General features: G+C 41.1%; 1 protein-coding gene across 1 annotated transcript in view; it reads left to right on the forward strand.

The window, feature by feature from the left end:
- Positions 1-24,012, forward strand: part of ARHGAP42 (Rho GTPase activating protein 42) — a 182,179-nt gene that overhangs the window by 84,659 nt on the left and 73,508 nt on the right. The window contains exon 4 of the mRNA XM_087721121.1: positions 5,238-5,309. Coding sequence (XP_087577247.1) covers positions 5,238-5,309 — 72 coding nt within the window. The remainder of the gene's footprint in view (positions 1-5,237; positions 5,310-24,012) is intronic.

Below are 24,012 nucleotides of genomic sequence, written 5' to 3' on the forward strand. Positions count from 1 at the left end.
TAAGCGGTTTACAGAGTCAGCATATCGCCCCCACAGTCTGGGTTCTCATTTCACCCACCTCGGAAGGATGGAAGGCTGAGTCAACCTTGAGCCGGTGAGATTAGAACCGCTGAACTGCAGATAACAGTCAGCTGAAGTGGCCTGCAGTACTTCACCCTAACCACTGCGCCACCTCGGCTCTTATATGGGTAACAATGTTTTTTGCCTTTGTGGAGCCGGGGTGGGAGTGGCCTGCACCTGACATATCCAGCCTACAGGCCACCAGTTTAACAGGCCTAATTTATTAGGAAACTCCAAGTTCCATGAGGAACCCACAGAGAGACAATAGTTTTATTGTGGCCCACCAGCAGATTCAGACAGTGAGGAGGTTAGGGAGGAACATGGGCCAGTCCTGGAGTCTGAGGAAGGCTCTGATGAGGGCTCTGTGTCAGAGGGAGAGAAGTGGCCAGAGCCATATGCCAGTTATCAGCTACCTTCAGAGTCAGACATTAGTGAGGCAGGCGAACAGCTCAAGCCTGTTCCCAGGATGCGCATGCGCAGAGTTGTCAGACAAAGGGAACAGCTAAAGAACAGGGGTCAATTTGGGAATAAGACCACAGGTGGATGATGAATGGCTCTTCCCAGAGGACACAAAGGAGGAGCAAAAGGGGAGTGGAGTTTGCAGGAATCCATTAGTTTGCTTAATTGGTTTGTGACTCTCCGAGATGTTTTGCAAGTATCCGCCTGGCAGCTCTCCAAGCCAGATAAGGTCTGTGACTAAATCCTCTCTGGAAAGACTTCGCTGGATATGAATGAGCAGAATTCACAGGAAATTAATAAAAGGGGTTTTTGTCGGGACCAGGAGTTTGCCTCATGCTCTTGGGAAGCCTCGGTCAGAACAGGTTTCCACAAATGGGGAAAACCCTCAGACCACATGATGGTGTGTCATTACCAAGGGAGAAACCAGTTGGCTCAACTCTTCGAGAAGGGTACAGCCATATGGCAGTTTCTGCACTTTGAAAACTGCCTGTTCAGTTTCATAGCACGGTTCCGCTTTCATGAACTTCTTTATCGATGATGAAAGAGAAAATCCATACCATGCTTTTTGTTTCTCTCAAGACTGCTTACGTTTTTTGTTTTTTTTAAAGTACTGCTTTTAAAATTCAATTAGCGTTTCCACTGGGGTGGAGACCTCACAAGGAAGACAGTTATGATTACATTTTTCTTTTGTTTTAATTGTTTGGTATATACACGTTGAAGATATTTGGTTTGTGTAGCTTGTGGCAATGCTTGAACCTATAAAAAAAAAGCGTGGAATGACAACATAAGGAACTTATTACAGGCATTTCTTTACAATTCCTGAGAGCATGGTTTTGGGTGACCGCAAAAGTTATGTGTGTTTCTTTCTCTCCCTGTTGTTTGTGTATATGTTTCCCTTTTTACGATGACTTAATAAAGGAACTGACTTTTATTTACTTATTTAAATGTAAATGATTTGGATACATCTGGATTCATTGATAAGAGATACTTGAATTCACCATGATGTTTTAATTTATTTCTAATAACCTCCCCTATCCCTTTTAGTCTTCATTCTGCAAGAAACGCCACATTCAGCTTTGTAGACAAATGCTGCAGTTTAAGGCTTAAATTATTCTTGCAATTCATTGGTAACAGCCTTCATGTAACCAATACTGTGAGTGGATATCACCACAGGTAGTCCTCAACTCATGACCACAATTGATCCCAAAATTTATGTTGCTAAAGAGAGAAATTTGTTAAGTGAGTTTTGCACCGTTTTACAACCTTTCTCGCCACAATTGTTTAGTGAATCGCTGCAGTTTTGAAGTCCGTATATATATGGTTGTTAAGTGACTCTGGTTTCCCCATTGACTTTGCTAGTCAGAAGGTTGCAGAAGGAGTTCGCATCTCCCCAGCATACTGCAACCGTCATAAATATGAGTCAGTTATCAAGCATCCGAATGTAAATCATGGGGATGCTGCAATGGTCACGTGTGAAAAACGGTCATAAGTCACTTTTTTTCAATCCCGTTGTAACTTTGAAAGGGTCACTAAGCAAACTGTTGTAAGTCGAGGACTACCTGTATGCTAAAAACAAATTGACTATTGTTACAAAGAGGTAGAAATGTTCAGTTATAACGGAGAAAGTGGGGTCAGATGTTATTACTGGCCTAAATATTTTTAATACAACAGCAAGTTAGTCTACATTATAATGAGTCTATAATGGAGAACCTTAGGTAAATGAGAACCAGTAATAGAGAACATAGGTAGCTCAATAGTTTGTTTCTCGATCTTTGGTCCTCTGAGACGTGGTTGTTTTTTTGGCAGATGTTTCGTTGCCAAGCTACAAGTGCAGTGATATGATTGCCTGGCCTGGTAATGAAACATCTGCAGGAAAAGATCCAAGCTCAGAGAACACCAAGAATCTAAAAGAATCTGTGCTTATAAAATAGTTGTGTTGCCTTTAAAGATAAGCAAGATATCGTTGGATGATCAAGAATTGTACAGAGGTGAGTGAACGAATGATGGAAGAACTACACATCTGAAGACAGTAATTAGTAGATGTATCTCCCATTTTCTCTGCCCAGCACAGAAATATAGCAGGGCATGGTCGCTACCACAGCTAGCAGTCTTCTAAACTAAGAGTCTCCAACCTTGGCAACTTTAAGACTTGTGGATTTCAATTCCCAGAATTGAATTCCCAGATTCAATTCCCAGATTCAGTTCAATTCCCAGAATTCTGGGAGTTGAAGTCCACAGCTCCTTAAGTTGCCAAGGTTGAAGATTTTTACTCTAAACAGTTCCAGAGACAAGTAACGTGGAATGTGTGTGTGTGTATTAATGAAATTGTTTTCATATTAAGTAAAGATATTTAACAGTTTGTCTTTTTAGCATCTCTTTGACATTTTGTGAAATTGCAAGCTAGGTAGCTCTCTCCAATGTTCACTTGCACTCAAAAATAAATTTAACTGCTTGAAATATTTAGCTTTAGGCAAGCTACCAGTTTGTGGCTTAGGGCCTTAAAAACACACTTTTTGATGAAGTAGCAGAGACATGTTTGCATTTTCTTTGGGAACAGATAATAGGAGGATTGCAAATATTTTGAAATAAGTTCCTTAAGCCCTGTGAGGATTTGGTCTCTCCAGCTGGGAACGTAATGCCTTTATATTAAGTCTAGCAGATAATTCCTAAACAAATCCGGAACACCTATTGGCAAAGAAGACTCAGTTATGTCCTATAATCCAAACTGATTTTTATTTCCATACATATAAATTTTATATATTGCATTTAAGAACAGTACTTTAATCTTAGGAATTTCCCCCTTGCATCATTAGGACATCTTAAGCATCCTCAGTGTTTATGGTCTTTGCTCATTTGGCTTGCCAAGTGTTTATCTTCCAAATATGAGTGATATTTATGATGTCTACATGATTATATAAAACTCTGCTTCAGGCAATTTTCTTGCCCTAATATCCTACACTTAGCACTGAAATACATGAAATGCATCAATGTTCAAACACTAAAGTCTAATTACTGTGAAATAACTGCAGCCCAGGGAGCTTCGTTTTACAATGTTTTTCTCTTTAAATATTCATAAGCATTTTTTTTTTTAAGAAAAAAGTCTCAGCTGTATAAATATAGAAGTTGGGGACAGATGGGATGATTAAGACTCCATTCAAAAGGTTTACTGGTAATAAATATAGTAGAAGCAGTCATAATATTTTAAAAGCAAATACTTATTTAGTCATGCCACTGAAAGTATTTTAAGAAATCGGTGATGTATGTTTCCTATTCAAGAAATCCACTTCTTTGGAAGTTAAATGTGGTCTTGTGGGATTGTGGCAGAGTACAAATGGAATGAATGAATGAATGAATGAATGAATGAATGAATGAATGAATGAATGAATGAATGAGATTAAGTCCTTATAGGTATAGGTCATTATGTTGTAGAGATGGTGCTTAGATCTGCAATGCCAGCCTCTGTGACATGCATAATGATATTCAAATATAATTCATGCCAGTGTCATCATGATTTATATAATATACAATATGCAATTCTTGTCATTTGTGTAATGAATTCTTGGGTGCACAAACAAATCGTTCTCAGATTATGACAACAATTGGCGCTGAGATTGTTGTCAACTGATCGTAAAGTAGGATATCATATGATTGCTTAACTTAGCAATAGCAAACCTGGGTAACGGTACCAGTAGTTCCGGTTGCTGCCCTAACTCCAAGTTGGTTCGGATATTTGGAATATTCACTAAGGTTTGGGAAGCGCTGCTATAGTGGGTATCTATGTAGATGCAGTTGAAATAATTGTGCTGGCTGCAATTGTTTTTAAACAACCATGATACTATATAGCTGTGATGGCAAAGCTATGGCACGTGGGTCACAGGTGGCACGTAGAGCCCTCTCTGCAGGAACATGAACTGTCCCCCCGCGCAGCTCCATCGTGCATGCACGCGCGTCTCCTGCCGGCCAGCTGGTTTTGGGGTCTGCTGTGCATGCATGGGGCCAGGGCACATGCGGGAGATGCATGTGCATACATGGAAGGGATGGGGTGTGCATGCGCATGTGGGGGAGCACAGGGGCTTGGTGTATCTCTCGCGGCCCTTTTTTGCTCCTAGGAGGCCTACTAGGCCCAAAACAGGGTGCAAAGGTTCGCACACGCATGTGCAGGGGGGCGGGGGGAATGCAGGGTTGTGCACGCTTGCATGGGGGAGCACCGGGGGGGGGTGTCATGCACACATGTCCAGGGGGACAGGGCGATGTGCGCATATTGCATTATGGGTGCGAGCGCATGTGCACGGACACTTTCGACACACAACAACAAAAAGGTTAGCCATCACTGCTATATAGCAAGCAACAATTGAAATGTTGAATATAATTATTAATACCACTGACAAGTGTCTTGAAGAGTTTGTAGAGAGAAGCATACTTCATCCTACTAGGGTTATAATTAAATTGGAACTTTTGTGTGTCCATAGTAAGCGGGGATTGAGATTTATATAAAAATGTTTCTTAGTTAGATTGTGATTTCTGTACTTATCAGGCACCCCTGAAAGTGTTTCATTTAATAGGGTCACTGGGGTTAACTTGATTATTTGACCATTTCTGGAATTAGTGTTTTAAATGTAAAAACTACTGAACTACTTTAAAATATTATTATTTTGAATTATTATTATATACCTACCATTGAAATAATGATTTATTTATTTTTTGGTTTGGTATTTCAGATCCAGAATGCGGACGATGTTTTAATAGCACCGCTTGAGAAATTTCGTAAAGAGCAAATAGGTGCAGCAAAGGTGAGTTGTTAAGAAATACTACTGTTTTTGTTAAGGAATACTACTGTTTTTACTTTATTGTTGCATCACTACTACATCTCTTAAATTCAAAGTCAAAGTATGCACATTCTCTTGGATTAATGACTTTAGGGTGGTGGGGGGGGACACAAGAGACTCCATCTTGGGAACTTGACAACTTCTTGACTTCAACTCCCAGAATTCTTCAGCCAGCATGGAGGAATTCTGGGAATTGAAGTCCACAAGTAGTAAAATTGCCAAGGTTGGAGACTTTATGCATTCTTGTTCTAAGAAGCTGTTTGTTGATTGATTGGTTTTCGTATGTGATCTTCTAATCAGTACAGACTTCTAGTGGCTAATGTCATAAAAATTACAATAGCTGCAAAATAAAAAATGAAAAAACCCTCATAACGATAGCAATACTAATAATCAGCCAACATTGATACATTTCTGTTGCCTAGTTATTCAGTTATCGTGCTTGACAAGTCATTGCTCACAGTGACAATAGCATGCTTTTGGAGGGTTTCAGTTGTAATGAGAATTAAAAAAAATAGTATTGCATTAACTGTTATCCTATCTCTTACTGATATGTCATATGCTAAAGAAATTTATGGCTCTGAGAACTAATGGTTTAACACTACTCATATCTTTAAGATTTATTATAAACTGCAGTAAGATGTAAAAGAGATTAGGCTTCTATTTTTAACATAGCTTACTCTCCCTTTAGCTAGTCATGTGTAGTATATGCTGGCATCTTCTTCCTTCAGCTAACTGAGATGATCTGGTCTGTGTGTAGGACTAGAACGGAGAGAATAAATAGGATAGGGAGATTTTGTAATGTTGGGGGTCTTATGTAACTTGAAAATGATTTGCGAGAGTTATTAAATTTATAAATATGGGGAAGATAAAGAGAATAAATATTAGTTGTGTTTATGATTAACCAAGCTTCCGATCTTAAGTATTAAGTCTAAGCTAGCTAATGATTTCCTGTCTTGAAATTGCCAAAGACTGAAATACAGAATAGAGCTGGAAGGGACCTTGGAGGTCTTCTAGTCCAGTGGTCCCCAACCTTTTTATCGCCGCGGACCAGTCAGCCTTTGATAATTTTACCGTGGCCCGCTGAGTGCGCGCAGGGGTGGGGGGGGCGTTGTTCGCAACGACACATTGATTGTTTATATATCAGATTGTTTTGATTAAACAACTTTTATTTTATTGTATTAAACATGCCATACTAGGGCCTAGTATCAATGTTTGATACTGATCTGGCTGGGTAACTTTAGCCCATTCACTCTATCTAAGCCCCCCCACCTCACAAGGTTGTCGTGGGGGAAATAGGGGGTGGGAGTATTAGGTATCTTCACTATCATATATAAAAGGAGATACTATCTTAAATAACAAAGTGGGCCCCCACCTCCAAAATATACTAAAAGAAAAAAGATTCCATGTGCTCAACTAATTTTTTTTTAAATCATCACTATATTATGGACTACTAATATATATATATATATATACGTACGTACATACCGTACGTATGTACGTACGTATATATATAATGTCCAAATAACAGGAAAAGCGCTTCAAGGACCAAAGTATATTCCTTTTTTGCAGCCTTAAGAGAACTCTCGTTTTTTGAGGCTCAGAACCAGGCAGTCTCGTGGGCTGCAAAAAGGAAACGCGACCCGGGAGCGCAGCCTCCAAGAGTCCATATCGCCAATAACTACGCGTGGGGGGAAAGGAAATGTGTTTTGTGTGGAAGAGAAAGAGCGCGCTTCACCGATGCCCGTTGGCAAAATTTTGGAAGAGAGGGAAGAGACTTCAGGCACCGAGCCCCCACCCCTGGCTGCGGCAACTGGAGCGGGCGGGAGGCAGGGAAGGGGTGGGCAAGACCGCCGCTTTTCCACCGTGCGCTGCAATAGCGGCAGCGGCGGCCTGAATCTGGCGACTGCCCCTCACCACCTCAGGCGGCGCTCATACCCTCCCCTTTCCTGCGCTACCGTTAGACTCCTCTCAGCCCCCCACCCACGCCCGCGGAGGGCGCACGCGCGCCAAAATCGCGCACCCCCATCTCCCCTCAAAAGACCCCCCCCGCCCTCGGCTGCCCGACGTTCTCTCTCTCTCTCTCTCTCTCTACCTCTCCCGCCGTTCCTTCTCACAAGCCAAGGCCGGGCGGGGAAGCGCCGTCTCCATCCCGGGCGCGCCGCCCCTCCCTGGGCAACTCGGAGACGACTGAGCCGCTTTTTCTCCGGCTGCGCGGCCCGGTGCCAGGTACTCCACGGCCCGGCACCGGTCCGCGGACCGGGGGTTGGGGACCACTGTTCTAGTCCACCCCCCTATTCAAGCAGGAGACCCTATAACATTTCAGACGAGTGGCTGTCCAGTCTCTTTTTAAAAACCTATTTTTATTTTCCACTTGCAACCACAATTGAATCCCATTTTTGTTGTTGTTAAGCAGGACAGTTAAGCAAGTTTTGACCTATTTTATGACCTTTCTTTCCACGGTTGTTAAATGAATCACTGCAGTTGTTCAGTTAGTAACACAATTATAAAGTGAATCTGACTCCCCCTTGACTTTGCTTATCAGAAGGTCATAAAAGTAGATCCCATGATCCCATGTCATAAATACATGCCAGTTGCCAAGTGTCTGGATATTGATCCTGTGACTAAGGGGATGTTGCAATGGTCGTAAGTGTGAAAAACAGTCATAAGTCCTATTTTTAGTGCCTTTGTAACTAGGAACGGTCATTTAATGAATGCTTGTAAGTATCTGTATTCCAATTTTCAGATCTTCATCTTTTGCTCATTCTGGCTGGAAACTAATTCAAAATATGTGAAGAATAGTAGTTCTATGCTTCCCCCAAAATAAGACAGGGTCTTATTTTCTTTTGACCCCAGAAATAAGAGCTTGGTCTTATTTTCAGGAAGGTCTTACAATTTTTGAGGTGCAGGAGGTGGCAAGCGTGGTCACCTCATGGCTGCTGGTATGTTGCAATATTTTCGGGGAGGGCTTATTTGAGCGCATGCGCTCAAAAGCCCAATTGGGATTATTATCTAGGGAGGTCTTATTTTCAGGAAAACAGGGTATATGATACATTTCTGTTAATGTCATTGAATCTCTTGCCTTCCCCTGCCGTTAGCAAGTCCCAATATGCATTGGGTAGCCTGGCAATCAAATTTATCTGAGCTAGAAAGTATGGGGGGGTGGGAGAATGACCTCTATCTTTTATATTCCCCAACTGTAAGGCGGGAGGGGGGGGAGTAGAGTGAGCTAACTGGGAAAGGATTCCAGGCACGAAGGCACTTTCCTTATTTGGTCAATGTGGTTAGCTGGAACCCAGCTGGTAATGTTGAAATCATGGATTACTGTGTTGTCTGCTTTTAGGGCCCAGCTCCCTCTTGGTTCAGCCTTATCCATTCTGAATAGTATTTAGCAATATTTTTTCAAGTGCTCCTTGGCCTCTTTGCAACAATCTGCATCACATCAAAGAAGATGGAGGAGCAAATTCTTGATGTTTTTAAGATATTAATGAAGACTTCTTTGCTCGCCACCTCCCCTCTTCCGCCCAGCACTGCATTCCTTCTGCTTTTGCTATTGTATTTGGCACAGGAAGAAACGGATCTGTTTGTTGTTCTGTTGATTTGGCTCTATATCTATATCTTGAATTATCACAACCTCACATTTCCACGGCATTTCAGAATCTCCCAGACCTTCAAGCTATAGGATCTTGTTGCAATTCCTGAAACATCCCTATAAACATAATGCCATATAGTACCTGCCTATCATGCTATTTAGCTTGCTGTTGCATTCTTATGGTTCGTCACACAGTCAGTCAGATGTTCAAACTGGATTTGGCATTTTTATAACTATCCAGTCCTTCTCAAGGACCTTTGATGGGCAGATATGGATGTTTGATGGTGTTACAGATATTGTCACAGGATGGAAGCTGTTCCAAGTAAAGCTGCCATTTGCAATTGACTGATGGTGAATTTGTCAATGCCGATGGTGATCATGTGGTGCTCCAGTTATTTTGGCTTGCAGCAAAAGCACCTATTACTATTGGTGGTATCTTAGCTTTCTTTTGCTACAGTTGTTTGTGGGTCTTTATATTTTGTTGTTTTCTCCAGTTTTTTCTCTTTTATTCCACTATCTATGGGTACTTCCACGTCCATAATCCATATTCTTTTGTCTTTCTTATCAACAATTATTGTTGTTGTCGTTATCATGGTTGGTCACACAGTCAGCCAGATGTTTGGATTGCATTGGCATTTTTGTCCTCCAATCAAGTCCTTCCCAAGGACCTGTGCGATAGGTAGATGTTTAAGTTGGGTGGTGTTACAGGTATCGTGGCAGGATGTAAGCTGTTCCCATTAAAGCTGTCTTTTGCAATTGACTGATGGTAAATTTGTCAGTGCCGGTGGTGTTTAAGTATGTTTAGATGTTTAGACTGCATTTGGCATTTTTGTCCACTTATCTAATCCTGGGATTATTATTATTTCCTGTTCATCCTTCTCCTATGATACAGTTTTGAGAAACAATTATGCTATTACAGTGTTTGGAGAGCAATAATACTTTAGTCTCAAGGAAAATAACTGAAGCTTTCTTTTCCTGTTCTGTTCCTTCAACATGGTGTCATTTTAAATCAGGAGACTGAGGGAAAGAGATTGTATTATTATACAATTGTATCACAGCGGCCAGTTGTTTCGCCGGATTTGGCATTGATTACTAGTCGGGCCCCACCCAGAGGCCTAGGACATCGTAACGTATTTTCGTAATATGCGTGCAGATCCAAGCAGTGCGGCTTTTTGCATTTGACTGATGGTGATTTTGTCAATTTTTAACTGTTTTAAATGTAATTCCAGTGCTTTTGGAATAGCACCCAGTGTGCCGATTACCACTGGAATTACCACTGCTGGTTTGTGCCATAGTCGTTGAATTTTGATTTTTAAGTCCTGGTATTTTGCGATTTTTTTCACATTCCTTCTCATTGACCCTGCTATCACCTGGTATTGCGATGTCTATGATTGTGACCTTGTTTTTCTCAACCAGTGTGATGTCTGGTGTATTATGCACCAGTATTTTGTCTGTTTGTATGCGAAAATCGCACAAGATCTTGACCATCTGATTTTCGGTGACTTTTTCAGGCTGATGTTCCCACCAGTTTGTTGCTGTTTTATTATTATAATTTTTGCACTTAAAGCAGCAACAAACTGGTGGGAACATCAACCTGAAAAAGTCACCGAAAATCAGATTATTATTATTATTATTATTATTATTATTATTATTATTATTATGTTAATCTTTGGTGAGATTCACAGCCTTTGGGGTTGGTTGGTAGCTTAACAGCTCGAGTCCTAACCAAGAACCTAGGAACTATTAAGGTAACGTCGGAGGATATAAGCTGTTCCAAGTAGGGTGGTTTTTTGTAGAATCAGAATGTTCAAGTCTGATAAATTTAAAATTTCCAAATAGTGAGATCATATTGTTGTTGTTGTTGTTGTTATACTGTAAGTCACTCTAAAGAGCTTTCCAGACTGAAGAGCAAGATATACATGCTTTAAATAATTAAGTAAGTTTCAGCCTGGTCTGGTTGAATACAAATAGTTTGACTGCTAAAATAATACAACTTTTTCTAAAATAAAAAAGTGTTGTGATGAAAGAATGCAGTGAAGAAAATTAGTTTCTATATTCCCACTGCAAGCAGGTTCACAATGTACCAAAAAAAAATTGACATCGAAGAAGTTGGAGACTAAACTAGCAGTTCCTCATCAGACAATGAGATAATTGAATGAGAATTCCAACTCAGGGCCTGGATGCTTAAGACAAATGCTTAAAGGATTGTAGGAGAAGGACAGGCAAAGCTTGAAGGCAGGGTCAAGAGAGTAATCAGTCTAGAGTCATTGCATTCCCATAAACAGTCTATGTCTAATACCCTGAATTCTGTTGACTCTTATCGAGCACCCATTCAGTGCTGACCATAAGGTGATCAATTCTTGTGTATAGACATGAGCAATAAATCAACTTAACTGGAGCTTAATGTGTGGTCCTGATTCTTTGGGCTTGACAAGGATGATGTTATTGAAGGGGTGCTGTTGAAGATTATGGGACATTAAACACTCCCTGTTTATTTCTGTGTACCTTCAAAATGCTGGTTATCATCTTTAAAGCCTTCTATGGCACAGACCAGATTCTTGGTGGGACTACCTTCTCCCTGAGGGCATTTGCTCATTTGCACTAGATTGGATATAGCGGACCTACTCCAGGCTCCTACCCTTAAATCCCACCTACGAACTATGCTTTTCCTGTAGCTGCCCCTGCCCTGTGAAAGACCCTTCCCCTTAAGATCAGGTAGGATCCACCCTCTTATCTTCTGCAGATATCGCTAGACTACATCGCTGCTTTAGAAGAGTGAGGAAAATCCTCAGGGATGACTCACACGCTGGTCAGCCCTTCTTTATTCTCCTACCATCTGGAAGGAGATAGAGCTCCAGTTAAGTTGATTTATTGCTCATGTCTATACACAGTTTTTATCTGTGGGCTGTCAAACTCCTGAATGAAAAATAATGCTACACCACCATAGTATGATTGACTTGCAGGGCCGGAGCGATGTGCAATAAATTCACATGGTGCTGGGTGTTTGGACTGGATGTTTATTAGTAGGATTCACTGGGCTAGGAATTTTTTGTCTTTCACTGTGAGTTGTATTGTATTTGGGGGGGGGGCACGAAGGGAGGCTCAGCCAATGTCATTGTACACATGTTGTACTCTGACAATAAAGGATTGAATTGAATTGAATTGAATTGAACTTGTGGCTTTTCCCACAAGTGCTAGGACAGTAGGATTGGAATCTTAAGGATTTACGAGATGAAAGGGTATAGTTATGGATTCGGGGCCAGTTTTTTCTTGGTTTCTTCTTTCTCTGTTGGAATTCTTTTTATTGCTTCTGTTTTTATTACTGTAGTTAGCTATAAGGGATGCAGTGGCTAAAATGCTTGTTGATCAGAGAGATTGGCAGTTCAGTGGTTTGAATCCCTAGCGCTGCATAATGGAGTGAGCTCCTGTCACTTCTCCCAGCTTCTGCCAACCTAGCAGTTTGAAAGCACGTAAAAATGCAAGTAGAAAAATAGGAACCACCTTTGATGGGAAGGTAACAGTGTTCCCTGCACCTTCAGCGTTTAGTCATGCCACCCACATGACCACGGAGACGTCTTCGGACAGTGCTGGCTCTTTGGCTTTGAAACAGAGATGACCATTGCCCCCTAGAGTTGGGAACAACTAGCACATATATACGAGGGGAACCTTTACCTTTTAGCTATCCCGAGTAGTGTACTGCAAAGTGGGAAGCCGTATAAATCTAATAAATAATAAAAGTATTAGCTATGATAGATATATTATGTCTTATAACATCTTACATATTTTCTAAAAGAAACAGTTGGAGTTCTAATGCCAGTCACTGGAGAATATGAGAAGAATGTTCTTTTCTTTGTTGCGTAATTTTGATCTTGATTTTTTTAAAATTGTCCACTGTCCCTTAATCATCCTCCATAGAGGGGCCTTCTGTTGTTATGTCCCAAATATGGATGTTATAGCAGTGACTAAGCATAAAACAATAATGTTATATTAGAATCTCACAGTAATTGCTTAGTCTACTTAAGGGCTGCGCAGCCTTGATTAACCTTCGGATTCATTCATTTATTTGCCTTCCTTGTTTTCCCCATTTCTATAAACAGGAAAACATTTGTATACAATTTTTGATGATGAGCATGAGATTGTTTTCCTATAGAAAGTTTCTGGCTCAAAACTACAGGGAGAGTTATGCCGTGATGTCACCTGATAGCTACAAGGAAAAAATTATATTTAGCAGATACTGTATTAAATAGATGTTGTTGTTTTTTTGCTTTCAATTCTCTCTTTACCCCAGAGAACGTTAGCAAAGAGGAGTATAAATCTGCAAACACTTTATGAGATAAGTAATATTTTCCACTGTTTGTGACTTCAGCCTCTTTAATTTAAGGTCACTTACTTAAAAAGCAAACAAAGTGATCAAGGGAAGGAGATACTTCTCTTTGAAAAGCTAAACATTTGCTTTTGGAGGGGTTATATAAAGGAGATGACATAATTATTTGTGGGGAAAATGTGTAGAACAGTGATAGAGAACTAGACGGCTTGACATGCTGTGAAATTGTTTGGAAAGAGATTTAAGCCTTAAAAATAAATATTTTTATACAGTAAATAATTAAGATGGAATTAGCTTTCTCAGGAAATCTTGGTGGATCGAATCTACTTTAAATTACTCTTTTCCAATCCAGAAATGTGTTGGGACTATAAATCGCAGAATCTCCCAAAATATTTGAGAATACAAATTAGATAAAATGAAATTTTAAAAAATTACCTTATATTATGAGAAGGAAGCACTCACTAGAGAAGAGCCAAGACAATGAGGTGGCTGGATGGAGTCACTGAAGCACTAGGCATGAGCTTAAATCTACTCCAGAGGATGGTAGAGGACAGGAAGGCCTGGAGGAGCATTGTCCATGGGGTCGCAGTGGGTCGGACATGACTTTGCAACTAACAATAACAACAACCTTATACAGTGGTGAGTCAGAAAAAGCTTTTAGAACTTATGTGGGCTCCTAAGTAATACCAGTTACCAGTATGAGCCGAGGTGGCACAGTGGTTAGGGTGCAGTACTGCAGGCCACTTCAGCTGACTGTTATCTGCAGTTCAGCGGTTCAAATCTCACCGGCTCAAGGTTGACTCAGCCTTCCATCCTTCTGAGGTGGGTGAAATGAGGACCCAGACTGTGGGGGCAATATGCTGACTCTGTAAACCGCTTAGAGAGGGCTGAAAGCCCTATGAAGCGGTATATAAGTCTAACTGCTATTGCTATTGCTACTATAGTTCCTTTAAACTAGGGGTGTGAAATTCAAGGCCCATGGGCTGGATCCGGCTCGCGAGATGCTTAGATCTGACCCAAGGGGCTGCCCTGGGAACAGTGAAAGACCAGCCCGCAGTGTCTCTGCCAGTGAAAACAGAGCTCGTGAGGGCTGTGTGAGGCCCTTCTGAGCTTCGTTTTCATTGGCAGAGGGTTGGAGGAAGCCATCACAGCGGGAAACAGAACTCAGGAGCACATTTTCCTTGCCTGAGCACTCAAGCCACCACATTCATCCCCAACATGAGTGCCATCGAGCTGGCCACACCCACCCCAGCCACCACCACCCCGGTCTCCCTAAGGTCAAACACAACCCTTATGCAGCCCTCAATGAAATTGAGTTTGATACCCTGACTTTGAATGAAAGGTATCTTTGTTTGGAATTGTGATGGAGCTATCCTATCCTAGGGCAAGTTGTAGTTGCTTTAAAGAGCCATGTCCCCGGTTGCTTTGATACACGTTTTGATTTTCAATTTTTTGCTGGTCTTTTTTATAGCTCAATTTTTTTTAAAAAAAACTAGCTACTGTAAATAGTGGTTTTTTTCTTTTCTTTTTTTTTTCTAAATCATGTTATATTGTTTTGACCTCATCACTCAGGAACTTTGGGAAAGAAAGACTAAGCAGGAGTTTAAAGACCTGACTATGCCAGTTGGCTTGAAATTCCAATGGAGGAGTTCCACATTGGGGATGGTTAATAGATTAATAACAGATCCAACCTCCCCTCCTTCTCATCCTATTCCTTTCCTTCCCATCTTTTTAGTTACAGCTCAGCAGTTTGGATCTTTGTAGTATTTTATTGATATCATCAAAATTTTGTACAGTTTTATATTTTTAATATTATGAGATGCCCAGACTTAGCCTGTGGTAAGATGGGTGGCTAGTAAATTTTGCAAATAAATAAATAAATAATAAAATAAATAAATAATAAAATAAATAAATAAATAAATAAATAATAAAATAAATAAATAATAAGGAAGGAAAGAAGGAAGGAAGGAAGGAAGGAAGGAAGTGAGATAGATAGATAGATAGATAGATAGATAGATGCCATATTTTTCAGACTATAAGATGCTTTTCCCTCCTAAAAGAGGGTGAAAATTTGGGTGTGTCTTATACACTGAATGTAGCCCCACCCACCTACTGGCCCCAACCCTTTGGCCTCTGCCTCCCAGCAATTTAACTCTTTGCAGCAAATGGGGGCTTGCCAAGGCTTCAATAAGCTATAGCAATCCCTGCAGCCTGTAACAGCTGATGATTGGGAGAAATTGAAAGTGAAACTTGCTGTTTGCTTGGAAAATTGCTGGGAGGCAGGTTTTTTTTCTTGGGCTAATCAGGCTGTTTGCTGCAAGGAGGTAAGTCAACAACTATAAATGCCTATAGAAATGTTCAAATTATTAGACTTATTTTTTAAAGACTACTTTATTATTATTCTAGACAACTTAACAAAATGAAGAAACTTTTTAAAATAAATGCTTGATCTGAAGAGGCCCCGTGCTATTGTTTTAAAAAGTGCTATTCTTTTAAATAGCAGAGAATAACTATACTATATAGCACATCTATTTTAACAGAATCTGTACAAGTATAGTCTGAAATATAACATTACAAACAGTGTATATTTTCTGTACTGTTTGTTGCAAGGAGGCAAATTGCTGAAAGGCAGAGGCAGATATTTTTCCCTTGTTTTCCTCCCCAAAATCTAGGTGCGTCTTATACTTCGGAGCGTCTTATACTCTGAAAAATACGGTAGATTCCTTACCCTACTCCAACATTAAGCTCTTTTGCTATCCCCAGAGAACCAAAACAAGTCATCTTCCACTACCAATACTCTCCAACCACGTAGTTCGACTTGGACTTAGAGCCGTGGTGGCACAGTGGTTAGTATGCAGTACTGCAGGCTACTTCTGCCGGCTTCCAGCAGTTTGGCAGTTCAATTCTGACCGGCTCAAGGTTGACTCGGCCTTCCATCCTTCCAAGTCCGGTAAAATGAGGACCCAGATTGTTGGGGGCAATATGCTGACTCTGTAAACTGGTTAGAGAGGGCTGTAAAGCACTGCAAAGTGGTATATAAGTCTAAGTGCCATTGCCATTTAAGATCACTGTGGGAACTTGGGAGTCTGTAATACTTCCTTCTTCTCCTGAGATAAGCAAACAATCTTTCATCAGTAACATGTTTTGCAAGTTAGATCCCTGTAAGCAAAAAAAAAAAAGGGTTTCCCATTAGTGATACCTTTTTACAACGGTGACCTGCCTCTTTTTTCTCCAGGCAAGCAGCAGTGCAAGCATTACACCCACAACTTCCTATTGTGTGGATGACTCAGGGGTTGAGCACATGTTTAGAATGAAGATCACTGTTTCAATCCCTGATGACTATAGTTGACAAGAAGATAAGAAAAAAAAATAAGCTGCTGCTAATCTGAGTAGATGGTTAAATACATCTAGGGACTAAACTGCCTGGATTTTTATAAGTTTCCTATGCTGTTATTTCCATTTGGAATGCCTGTCTTCTCTGTTATGTCATTAGTAAGTAGATATATTGGACCAACAGGAGCGCGGTGGCTCAGTGGCTAAGATGCCAAGTTTGTCGATCGAAAGGTCAGCGGTTCGAATTTCTAACACCGCGTAATGGAGTGATCCCCCGTTACTTGTCCCAGCTTCTGCCAACGTAGCAGGTCGAAAGCATGTAGAAATGCAAGTAGAAAAATAGAGCCCACCTTTAGTGGGACGGTAACAGTGTTATGCGTGCCTTTGGCATTTAGTCATGCTGGCCACATGACCACGGAGACGTCTTTGGACAGCGCTGGCTCTTTGGGTTTGAAATGGAGAAGAGCACGGCCCCCTAGAGTCGGGAACGACTAGCACATACCTTTACCTATATTGGACCAATTATCTTCCATGTTCCATTGGGAAGAGTTGTTAAAATATCACTGATCATTGCAAAATTTAAAGAGCTGGTGATCCTCCTAAAAACAAAACCAGCTTTTTGAGATACCTGTGGATATTTTTTCTGCTTTTCCGTGAATACGAAGAGTTATTTCCTTAATGTATAGAGTGATGCATAAATATGTTAAAAATGAAATTGAAATTTTAAGGTACGTTGTATTATATATAAAACATATGTTCTTTCTTCCAGGGAAAATTGATATTGTTATCAAAGTTTGATGGTCCTGGGTGGTCTCTGAGCTTTCTTGCTTTCTTGCAGACCTTTCATTACCCAAACTAAGTAACACCATCCGTCCTAGTAGGGAGTGCTGTTTGAATTCAGTTTATTTTCATGTGCAGGGGTGTGTCCAACTCAAGGCCCGTGGGCCGTATCTGGCCCACGGAATGCTTAGATCTGGCCCATGAGGTCACCCTGGAAACAGCAAAAGACTGGCCCGCGGTTCCTTTGCCAGCGAAAAGGGCACTTGGAGAGTGGGGGAGAGAGCTTTCGCTGGCAGAGGACTAGCAAAACAAGCTAAAAGCAAAACAAAACAAAGGAGAAATGTTTCCCCTTTTGAGCATCCAAGAAGGAACAGGAAAGGAGAAAGGGAAAGAGGAAAGGCAAAGAAAAAGAAGGGAAGATGAGAAGAGAGCAAGGAAGGAAGAAGAAGGAAAGAGGGGAAGGAAGAAGAAAGGAGAATGAAGAGGGAAGAGGAAGGAAGGAAGGAAGGAAGGAAGGAAGGAAGGAAGGAAGGAAGGAAGGAAGGAGACAATGGATCCCCCAGCCCTGCCTGGGCCACCACAGGTGCCCCCAACACGAGTAACATCGAGCTGGCCACGCCCACCCCGACCCCCAAGGTCAAGCACAACCCTAATGCAGCCCTCAATGAAATTGAGGTTGACACCCCTGTTCTAGTCAGTGTTGGTGGGGGGGGGGGGTCTTAGAAATTCTTCGGTTGAGTTGTTTGCTATTGGCTTCTTTGGCAGCTTCTTGATTGGAGGTATTGTTACTTGAATGTTGGTCTTTTTTGCATAGTCTATAGATACGCACATCCAAACAGAAACCCAAACACAAGAAAACAGCTTCTTTTAATTAGGTATAGGTTTCCATTTGTATTATTTTAAGAGACTAAGAAGGAATCACACAACAATGAATTCACTACACCAAGGTACAAACGGGTCCCAAATGCGAAAAAGTTAGCAGTTAATTTTGACAGGCAAGAACAAATGCTTATAATGGATGAAAAATTGCTTTTTGTTTCCCAATTTTATTGGGAGTAGGTTTTTTTCTTTTCTTTTTGTGCTGTTTTGGAAAAAAAAAAGGAGGTTTAAGGGATTATGGAAGGAATGCTGGTATTCCAGTGTGACATCCAATATTACTAGTTTATTGACCATAAACTACAAGTAATTGCTTTCTTGGGGGGAGGTGGAGGTAAGAAGAGATTTCTTGGCATAATTGAAAATGCTCTGATTTCCCACAAAAGAAATCCCCTTTGCTGTTAGAAAATATGGCCCTTTGCATCTCCCCCACCTTTACTGTGATTTTCTTTGAATCTTAAGAGGTTGCAATGGAGGCTTCCATGAAAAAATAAACATGTATTTTTATTGGCAGTTAAAGATGGGCATTTTGTTCTTGCTGACCCATAAATTTGAAAGTTACTGTTTTTGTTTTAGAAGTGTTCTGGGAATATTTGTCAAGCAGTTTTATTTTCGAAGCTGGAAAAGACTGGCTTGCTAATTTTTTTATTGAGAAATCCTCAACAGCGAGATCGTAGTCTCAATAAAAATGAAGATATAAATTCAGCTGAAACTTGTGACGAATGGCCTTGACATCTTCCAAGGCTCCTCAAAGTAATTTTCTTCTGCCTTTGGAATAAAAAAAAAAATGCCAGCATGTGGTAAGAATAGAGACAATTAAAAAAGCTGTATTACATGCTTTCCAGTAAATGGACCTCATAGGTCACTGGATGATCTGGTAACAGGAAATCATAGTTAAGGTTTTTGTGTGGGTTTTTTTTTTTTCAAAATAGCTGGTTTCCAAACATTGAATCTTAAGGAAGGTGAACTATTGCCCTTATTGTAACAGACTATCTTTTGTTTCCCCTTTAGGAGGAAGGGTGGAATTTTAATTGACTGCTGGTCCTGTGTGTAGGTAGATTTGGGAAATGTTTACAGTTTATCAAAGCACATTAATGACTTAACCATTTGGTGCAAGAATTTATCTTGCAGTTTCCACAAAGAGCAAAAGATAATGGTGAAAATGATCTATTGGGGAAAAAAGCAAAACCCACAGAAGAGTTTGTCCCACTCTTTGGGGTTCCCCAGAACACTTCATCCACTGTGGGGTGCCACAAAGAAGAGGTAACAAAAAAGATAGAACCTGGCTGTGTCGGCAGGCCTGGGGTTGATGAGTTCCCTTCCCCTCTCGATTGTGTGTCTGTTGGTTATTTTAAATGCTTGTATTTGTAGTTCTTGTGTTTCCCTCTCCCCCTTGGGTTTGTGAGCTGCCCTGAGTCCCGCTGGGAATAAGGCGGCATATAAATAAAACGAAACCTGAAACCAGAATGCCCCCCCCCCCCAAAAAAAAATTAGGGCAGAGGCAACTCATTCATGTCACCTCTTGTTCTTTGTAGCACCCCACAGTGGATAAAGAATTTTGGGGAACCCCAAAGAGTGGGACAGTTTGTTGGATCCAACCAGTGGTCGGTTTCCATTTTTTTTTACTATCGGTTCGTTCATACGGGCATGCATGACGCTTCTGTGCATATGCAGAGGCGCCCGGGCGGGTGGGCGGAGCCCGATCCATGCTGAACCGGCAGAAACTCACCTCTAGATCCAGCGTATCTATTATGTGGGTTTTGCTTTTTCCCCAATACATCATTTTCATCATTATCTTTTGCTCTTTGTGGAGTCTACAGAATAAATTCCTGTACCAAATGGTTAAGTCATTAATGATCTTTATTTTATAATTTAATCTACAGTCGTTCTCACAGACGGAATGCCTTTATTAGCAGCAAGTATAATTGGTGTCAGATTCCTCCTAGGTTCAGAAACAAAGACCCACACCACTATGCTTCCAAAACAAAAGCCATTAGTTTCCAATCTGTTTCTCATCACCCCCCAAAAAATCACAAGCTCCTGGTCCTGGAAACACAAAAAAACTAGTAAGCAAATCCAGAAAATACTTTTGGGTGTTACTTTGGCTAGTATATATGATATTATCTTGTAATTGGAAAGAAAGTTTGAGAAAACTTCCTTCTTGCAGTTTCTCTGCTGATCCATAGAGAGGATCTGTTCATCCCTACTTCATAACTTGTTAGTGGTTACATATTTTTGCATGGAGATCATGACTGAGATTTCAAGGCAGCAGTCCTGTGGCTTGTGGGACTTAATACAGAGAATTTATTTGTAAGAAACCCCAACAATCAGCAATTCATAGAGCTGTGAGCAAGTTAGTGATGAAGTTGTCATTATTTCTTCCCAATTTAATGTTTTATACATTATTTACTTATCTGCAGCAAACGTAATAATGTCCTTATTATCATAATTCAGTATAATTTAATATAGAACATTATTGATGTTAATCATTCAATTCATAGGTTACAAGATGGTAATAGTGCTTCTAGATCAGGAGTGTTAAACTGGTGGCCCGTGGGCCGGATACGTCACGCACAGGTCATGCCAGCTCCGTGAATGGGAAAATGTTGCAATACATCACATGCAGTGGTGGGTTTCAAATTTTTTTAGAACCTCTTCTGTAGGTGTGGCCTACTTTGTGGGAGTGGCCTGCTGGCCATGTAACCTGGTGGGAGTGGCTTGCCAGCCATGTGACTGAGTGGGAATGGCTTGGAAGTCATGTGACTGGGTGGGTGTGGCCAATTTGTAAAATGTGGTGAAACTCACTTAACAATGCTCTTGCTTAGCAACAAAAATGTTGGCTCAGAAACTCTGGCATTTGAAGCACGCAAATCTTAAAGCTGTCAAGTTACAAGGCTCTTGCACCCCTAACCCTTTAGAAAAAAAAAAACCCCAGGGATGTTCAAACTTGACAGCTTTAAGACTTTAAGGTTTAGATAGGACTCTTAGAGGCGGGCGGGGGGATTGGTGAGCTAACCAATCAGTGAGCGACAGGCGGGGCAAGTGTGGTGCGGACGGGCAGGGGGAGGAAGCTGGAACCAGTTGTAAATGGCATGGTAGATTTTTGGAACCTCTTCTATAGAAGAGGTTAGAACTGGCAAGAACCCACCCCGATCACATGACAGCAACATGACGTCACAAGTTTCACACCCACCTATATAACATATTCTAAGTGTTGGTTTTCTTTTTCTTCAGTCAAACTTCTTCTAGTTTACTAAATAGTATAATAATAATACTGTACTAATACTTTCTGTTGTGGGCCAGTTTGATATAGGTGTTAAAAATCACAGGCTAGAAATTGGAACACAGTTGAACAACTTTGCCTAGTGCAGTGACGACCTTTTTGTCATCGCATGCCAAAACAGCACGCGCTCATGGACGAAAGCGTGCATGTGCACACAGACTCAATGCAATGCATGTGTGATAACCGGCAGGAGTGCGCACGTAGCTGAGCTGGGGTGACGGCTGGCGTGTCCACAGAGAGGGCTCTGCATGTGGCACATGTGTCATAGGTTCGCCATCACGGGCCTAGTGAATCTCAGCTCAAGGAAGAAAGAGGCAATGATGAACCACTGCCAAAAATGTTGACTGCAGGGTCAGGCAGTTGCCAATAGTCAAGACTGACTCAAAAGCACCAAAAATGTGGCTTTCAGTTAATGTAATGTTCTTGCTAAATTTCAAAGAAATGCATCTATGCCAGGGGTGTCACTCGCTTCATCACAGCAGCGTCATGTGAGATATCGCGACTTTTCCCCCTTTTACTAAACTGGGTGTGGGCGTGGCCAACACATGACGCATCTGCCCGTAGGCCGCAAATTTGACAGCCCTGATCTATGCCATTTTCATTCATACTTGCAGAGTTCCTCCATATGGGCTCAGTGAATTGGTTATTGTCGATATGCCTTAAATGAGAATGGTGAAACTCATGGCATTTGCAAGCAAGTAAATAGCTTGCCACACTAAACAAGGGCCTCTTATGAACAGAGCTACTGATTTTACACAACAGGGTAGCATCTTGTATTACAAATAGTTGATTGAGTGAAATAATATGATTAATAGGACCCAGTACTGTAAAGAATTCATGGCTGAAGTTCTGCTTTCACTGGGAAATTCCCCATGCAGAGTTCAGGGTATCAACAGTTGCATCATATCAATTGTTGAACAATACTATGATCTGTTTCACTGCACTGACTTAATTATGACCTGTTCTTATTTCTTGGGGTTTGTAGCAAATATGTTGGCAAACTGGACAATTTAAGAGAGTCATTTTTTTCTGTTCTCCTACTTAGACTCCCATACTTATATTCTCCTACCATGTAGCTGCTTCTTCCTTATAAGTTAATTTTGGTTTTTAGTAGATGACAACATTCATTTTAACATGTTGAACAATTCAGACATGTTCCTTCCTCACAATAATCAAAGAACTTATTATCTGCTGCCAGATTCTACTGGTTGAAATAATAATATTAATAGTCTAAATCTGTGATGGTGAACTTATAGCACGTGTGAAACAGGTGGCACACAGAGCCCTCTCTGCGGGCATGCAAGCCATCACCCCAGCTCAGGTCCATCGCGCATGCACACGTTTCCCGCCAGCCAGCTGGTTTTTGGATCTTTGCCGCACATGCACAGGGGGCGGGGCGCATGCAGGAGATGTGAGCACATGCATGAGGGATGGGGCGCACACAGGGGTCACACACACATGCATGTGGTGTGGGATGCGTGAGGGCAGGACACGGGGCATCATACACATGCACTGGGTGGGGTGGGAGTTGTTTGCACATGCCACAGGGGCAGGGCACACGGGGATCACATGTGCATTGCATTATGGGCGCGCACACATGTTTTCACACACACATGCGCTTTCGGCACCCCGCAACAAAACGATTAGCTATCACTGATCTAAGTTGTCTACACTATTGACTGATTAGGAGGAATATTCTGGATTTTGATGCATGAATCTTTCCTACCTCTGTTATGAGACACACAGCCTGAGTTTGTCTGTACACAAAATGTATGTTGTTTGCTCCTTATCTATCCTTTGCATTGACCTGATCTTTGAATAGCCTATAGAAATTTTGGGCAAAAGATGTTCAGATCATATAAGTGCTATTTTAGATTTATAGATTTGGCAGTAGACAGAGGAGCACTCCTGATCTTGACCCACAGCAAAGATAGCAAAGATGACACCAAATTCCTGCAAATAGCTAGACTCAGTACTCCCAACTTTCCAAGTAAGAACTTCTGCTAAAGTCTCCACAGCACTTATTATGTAATAAACATTTGGAATTCTTTGCAAACAAAGGTCCAATTGTTCCTGTGGATTTCTTACATTAAACTGAAATTTCTGAAATTTTGATAACAGAATCAACAATGGTGCATTCTGTATTTATGCAGATGTGCTGTGGTATTACGACCTCCCTTGCCTTGAATCCCCCTCTTCCAAAGTTATGTTTGTAAACTTAGTTTAAACTTCAGCAGCTGTGTATCTTGCTTGGCTTCTGCATATTTTAACATACAGCTGGACTACATATGAAAATTGTTGACTCTACCTGAAAACAACTGGGAGGTAAAATGAGAAAACTTCCTGAAAGAGATAAACATTAAAAAACGTGAGCTGTCAGCTCTTGAACCAACTTGTTCTGTCTTGGTGGAGCGTGTGAGTGTCATGTGGAACCATAAAAGTGCTCATCTTATGCTTCCTGCCAACTCATACTGAAATTTAT

The sequence above is a fragment of the Thamnophis sirtalis genome, unplaced genomic scaffold, assembly GCF_051295495.1.
Source record: "Thamnophis sirtalis isolate CommonGarterSnake01/CBP01778 unplaced genomic scaffold, rThaSir2_p1.2 scaffold_8, whole genome shotgun sequence".
In the NCBI taxonomy this organism is placed as follows: domain Eukaryota; kingdom Metazoa; phylum Chordata; class Lepidosauria; order Squamata; family Natricidae; genus Thamnophis; species Thamnophis sirtalis.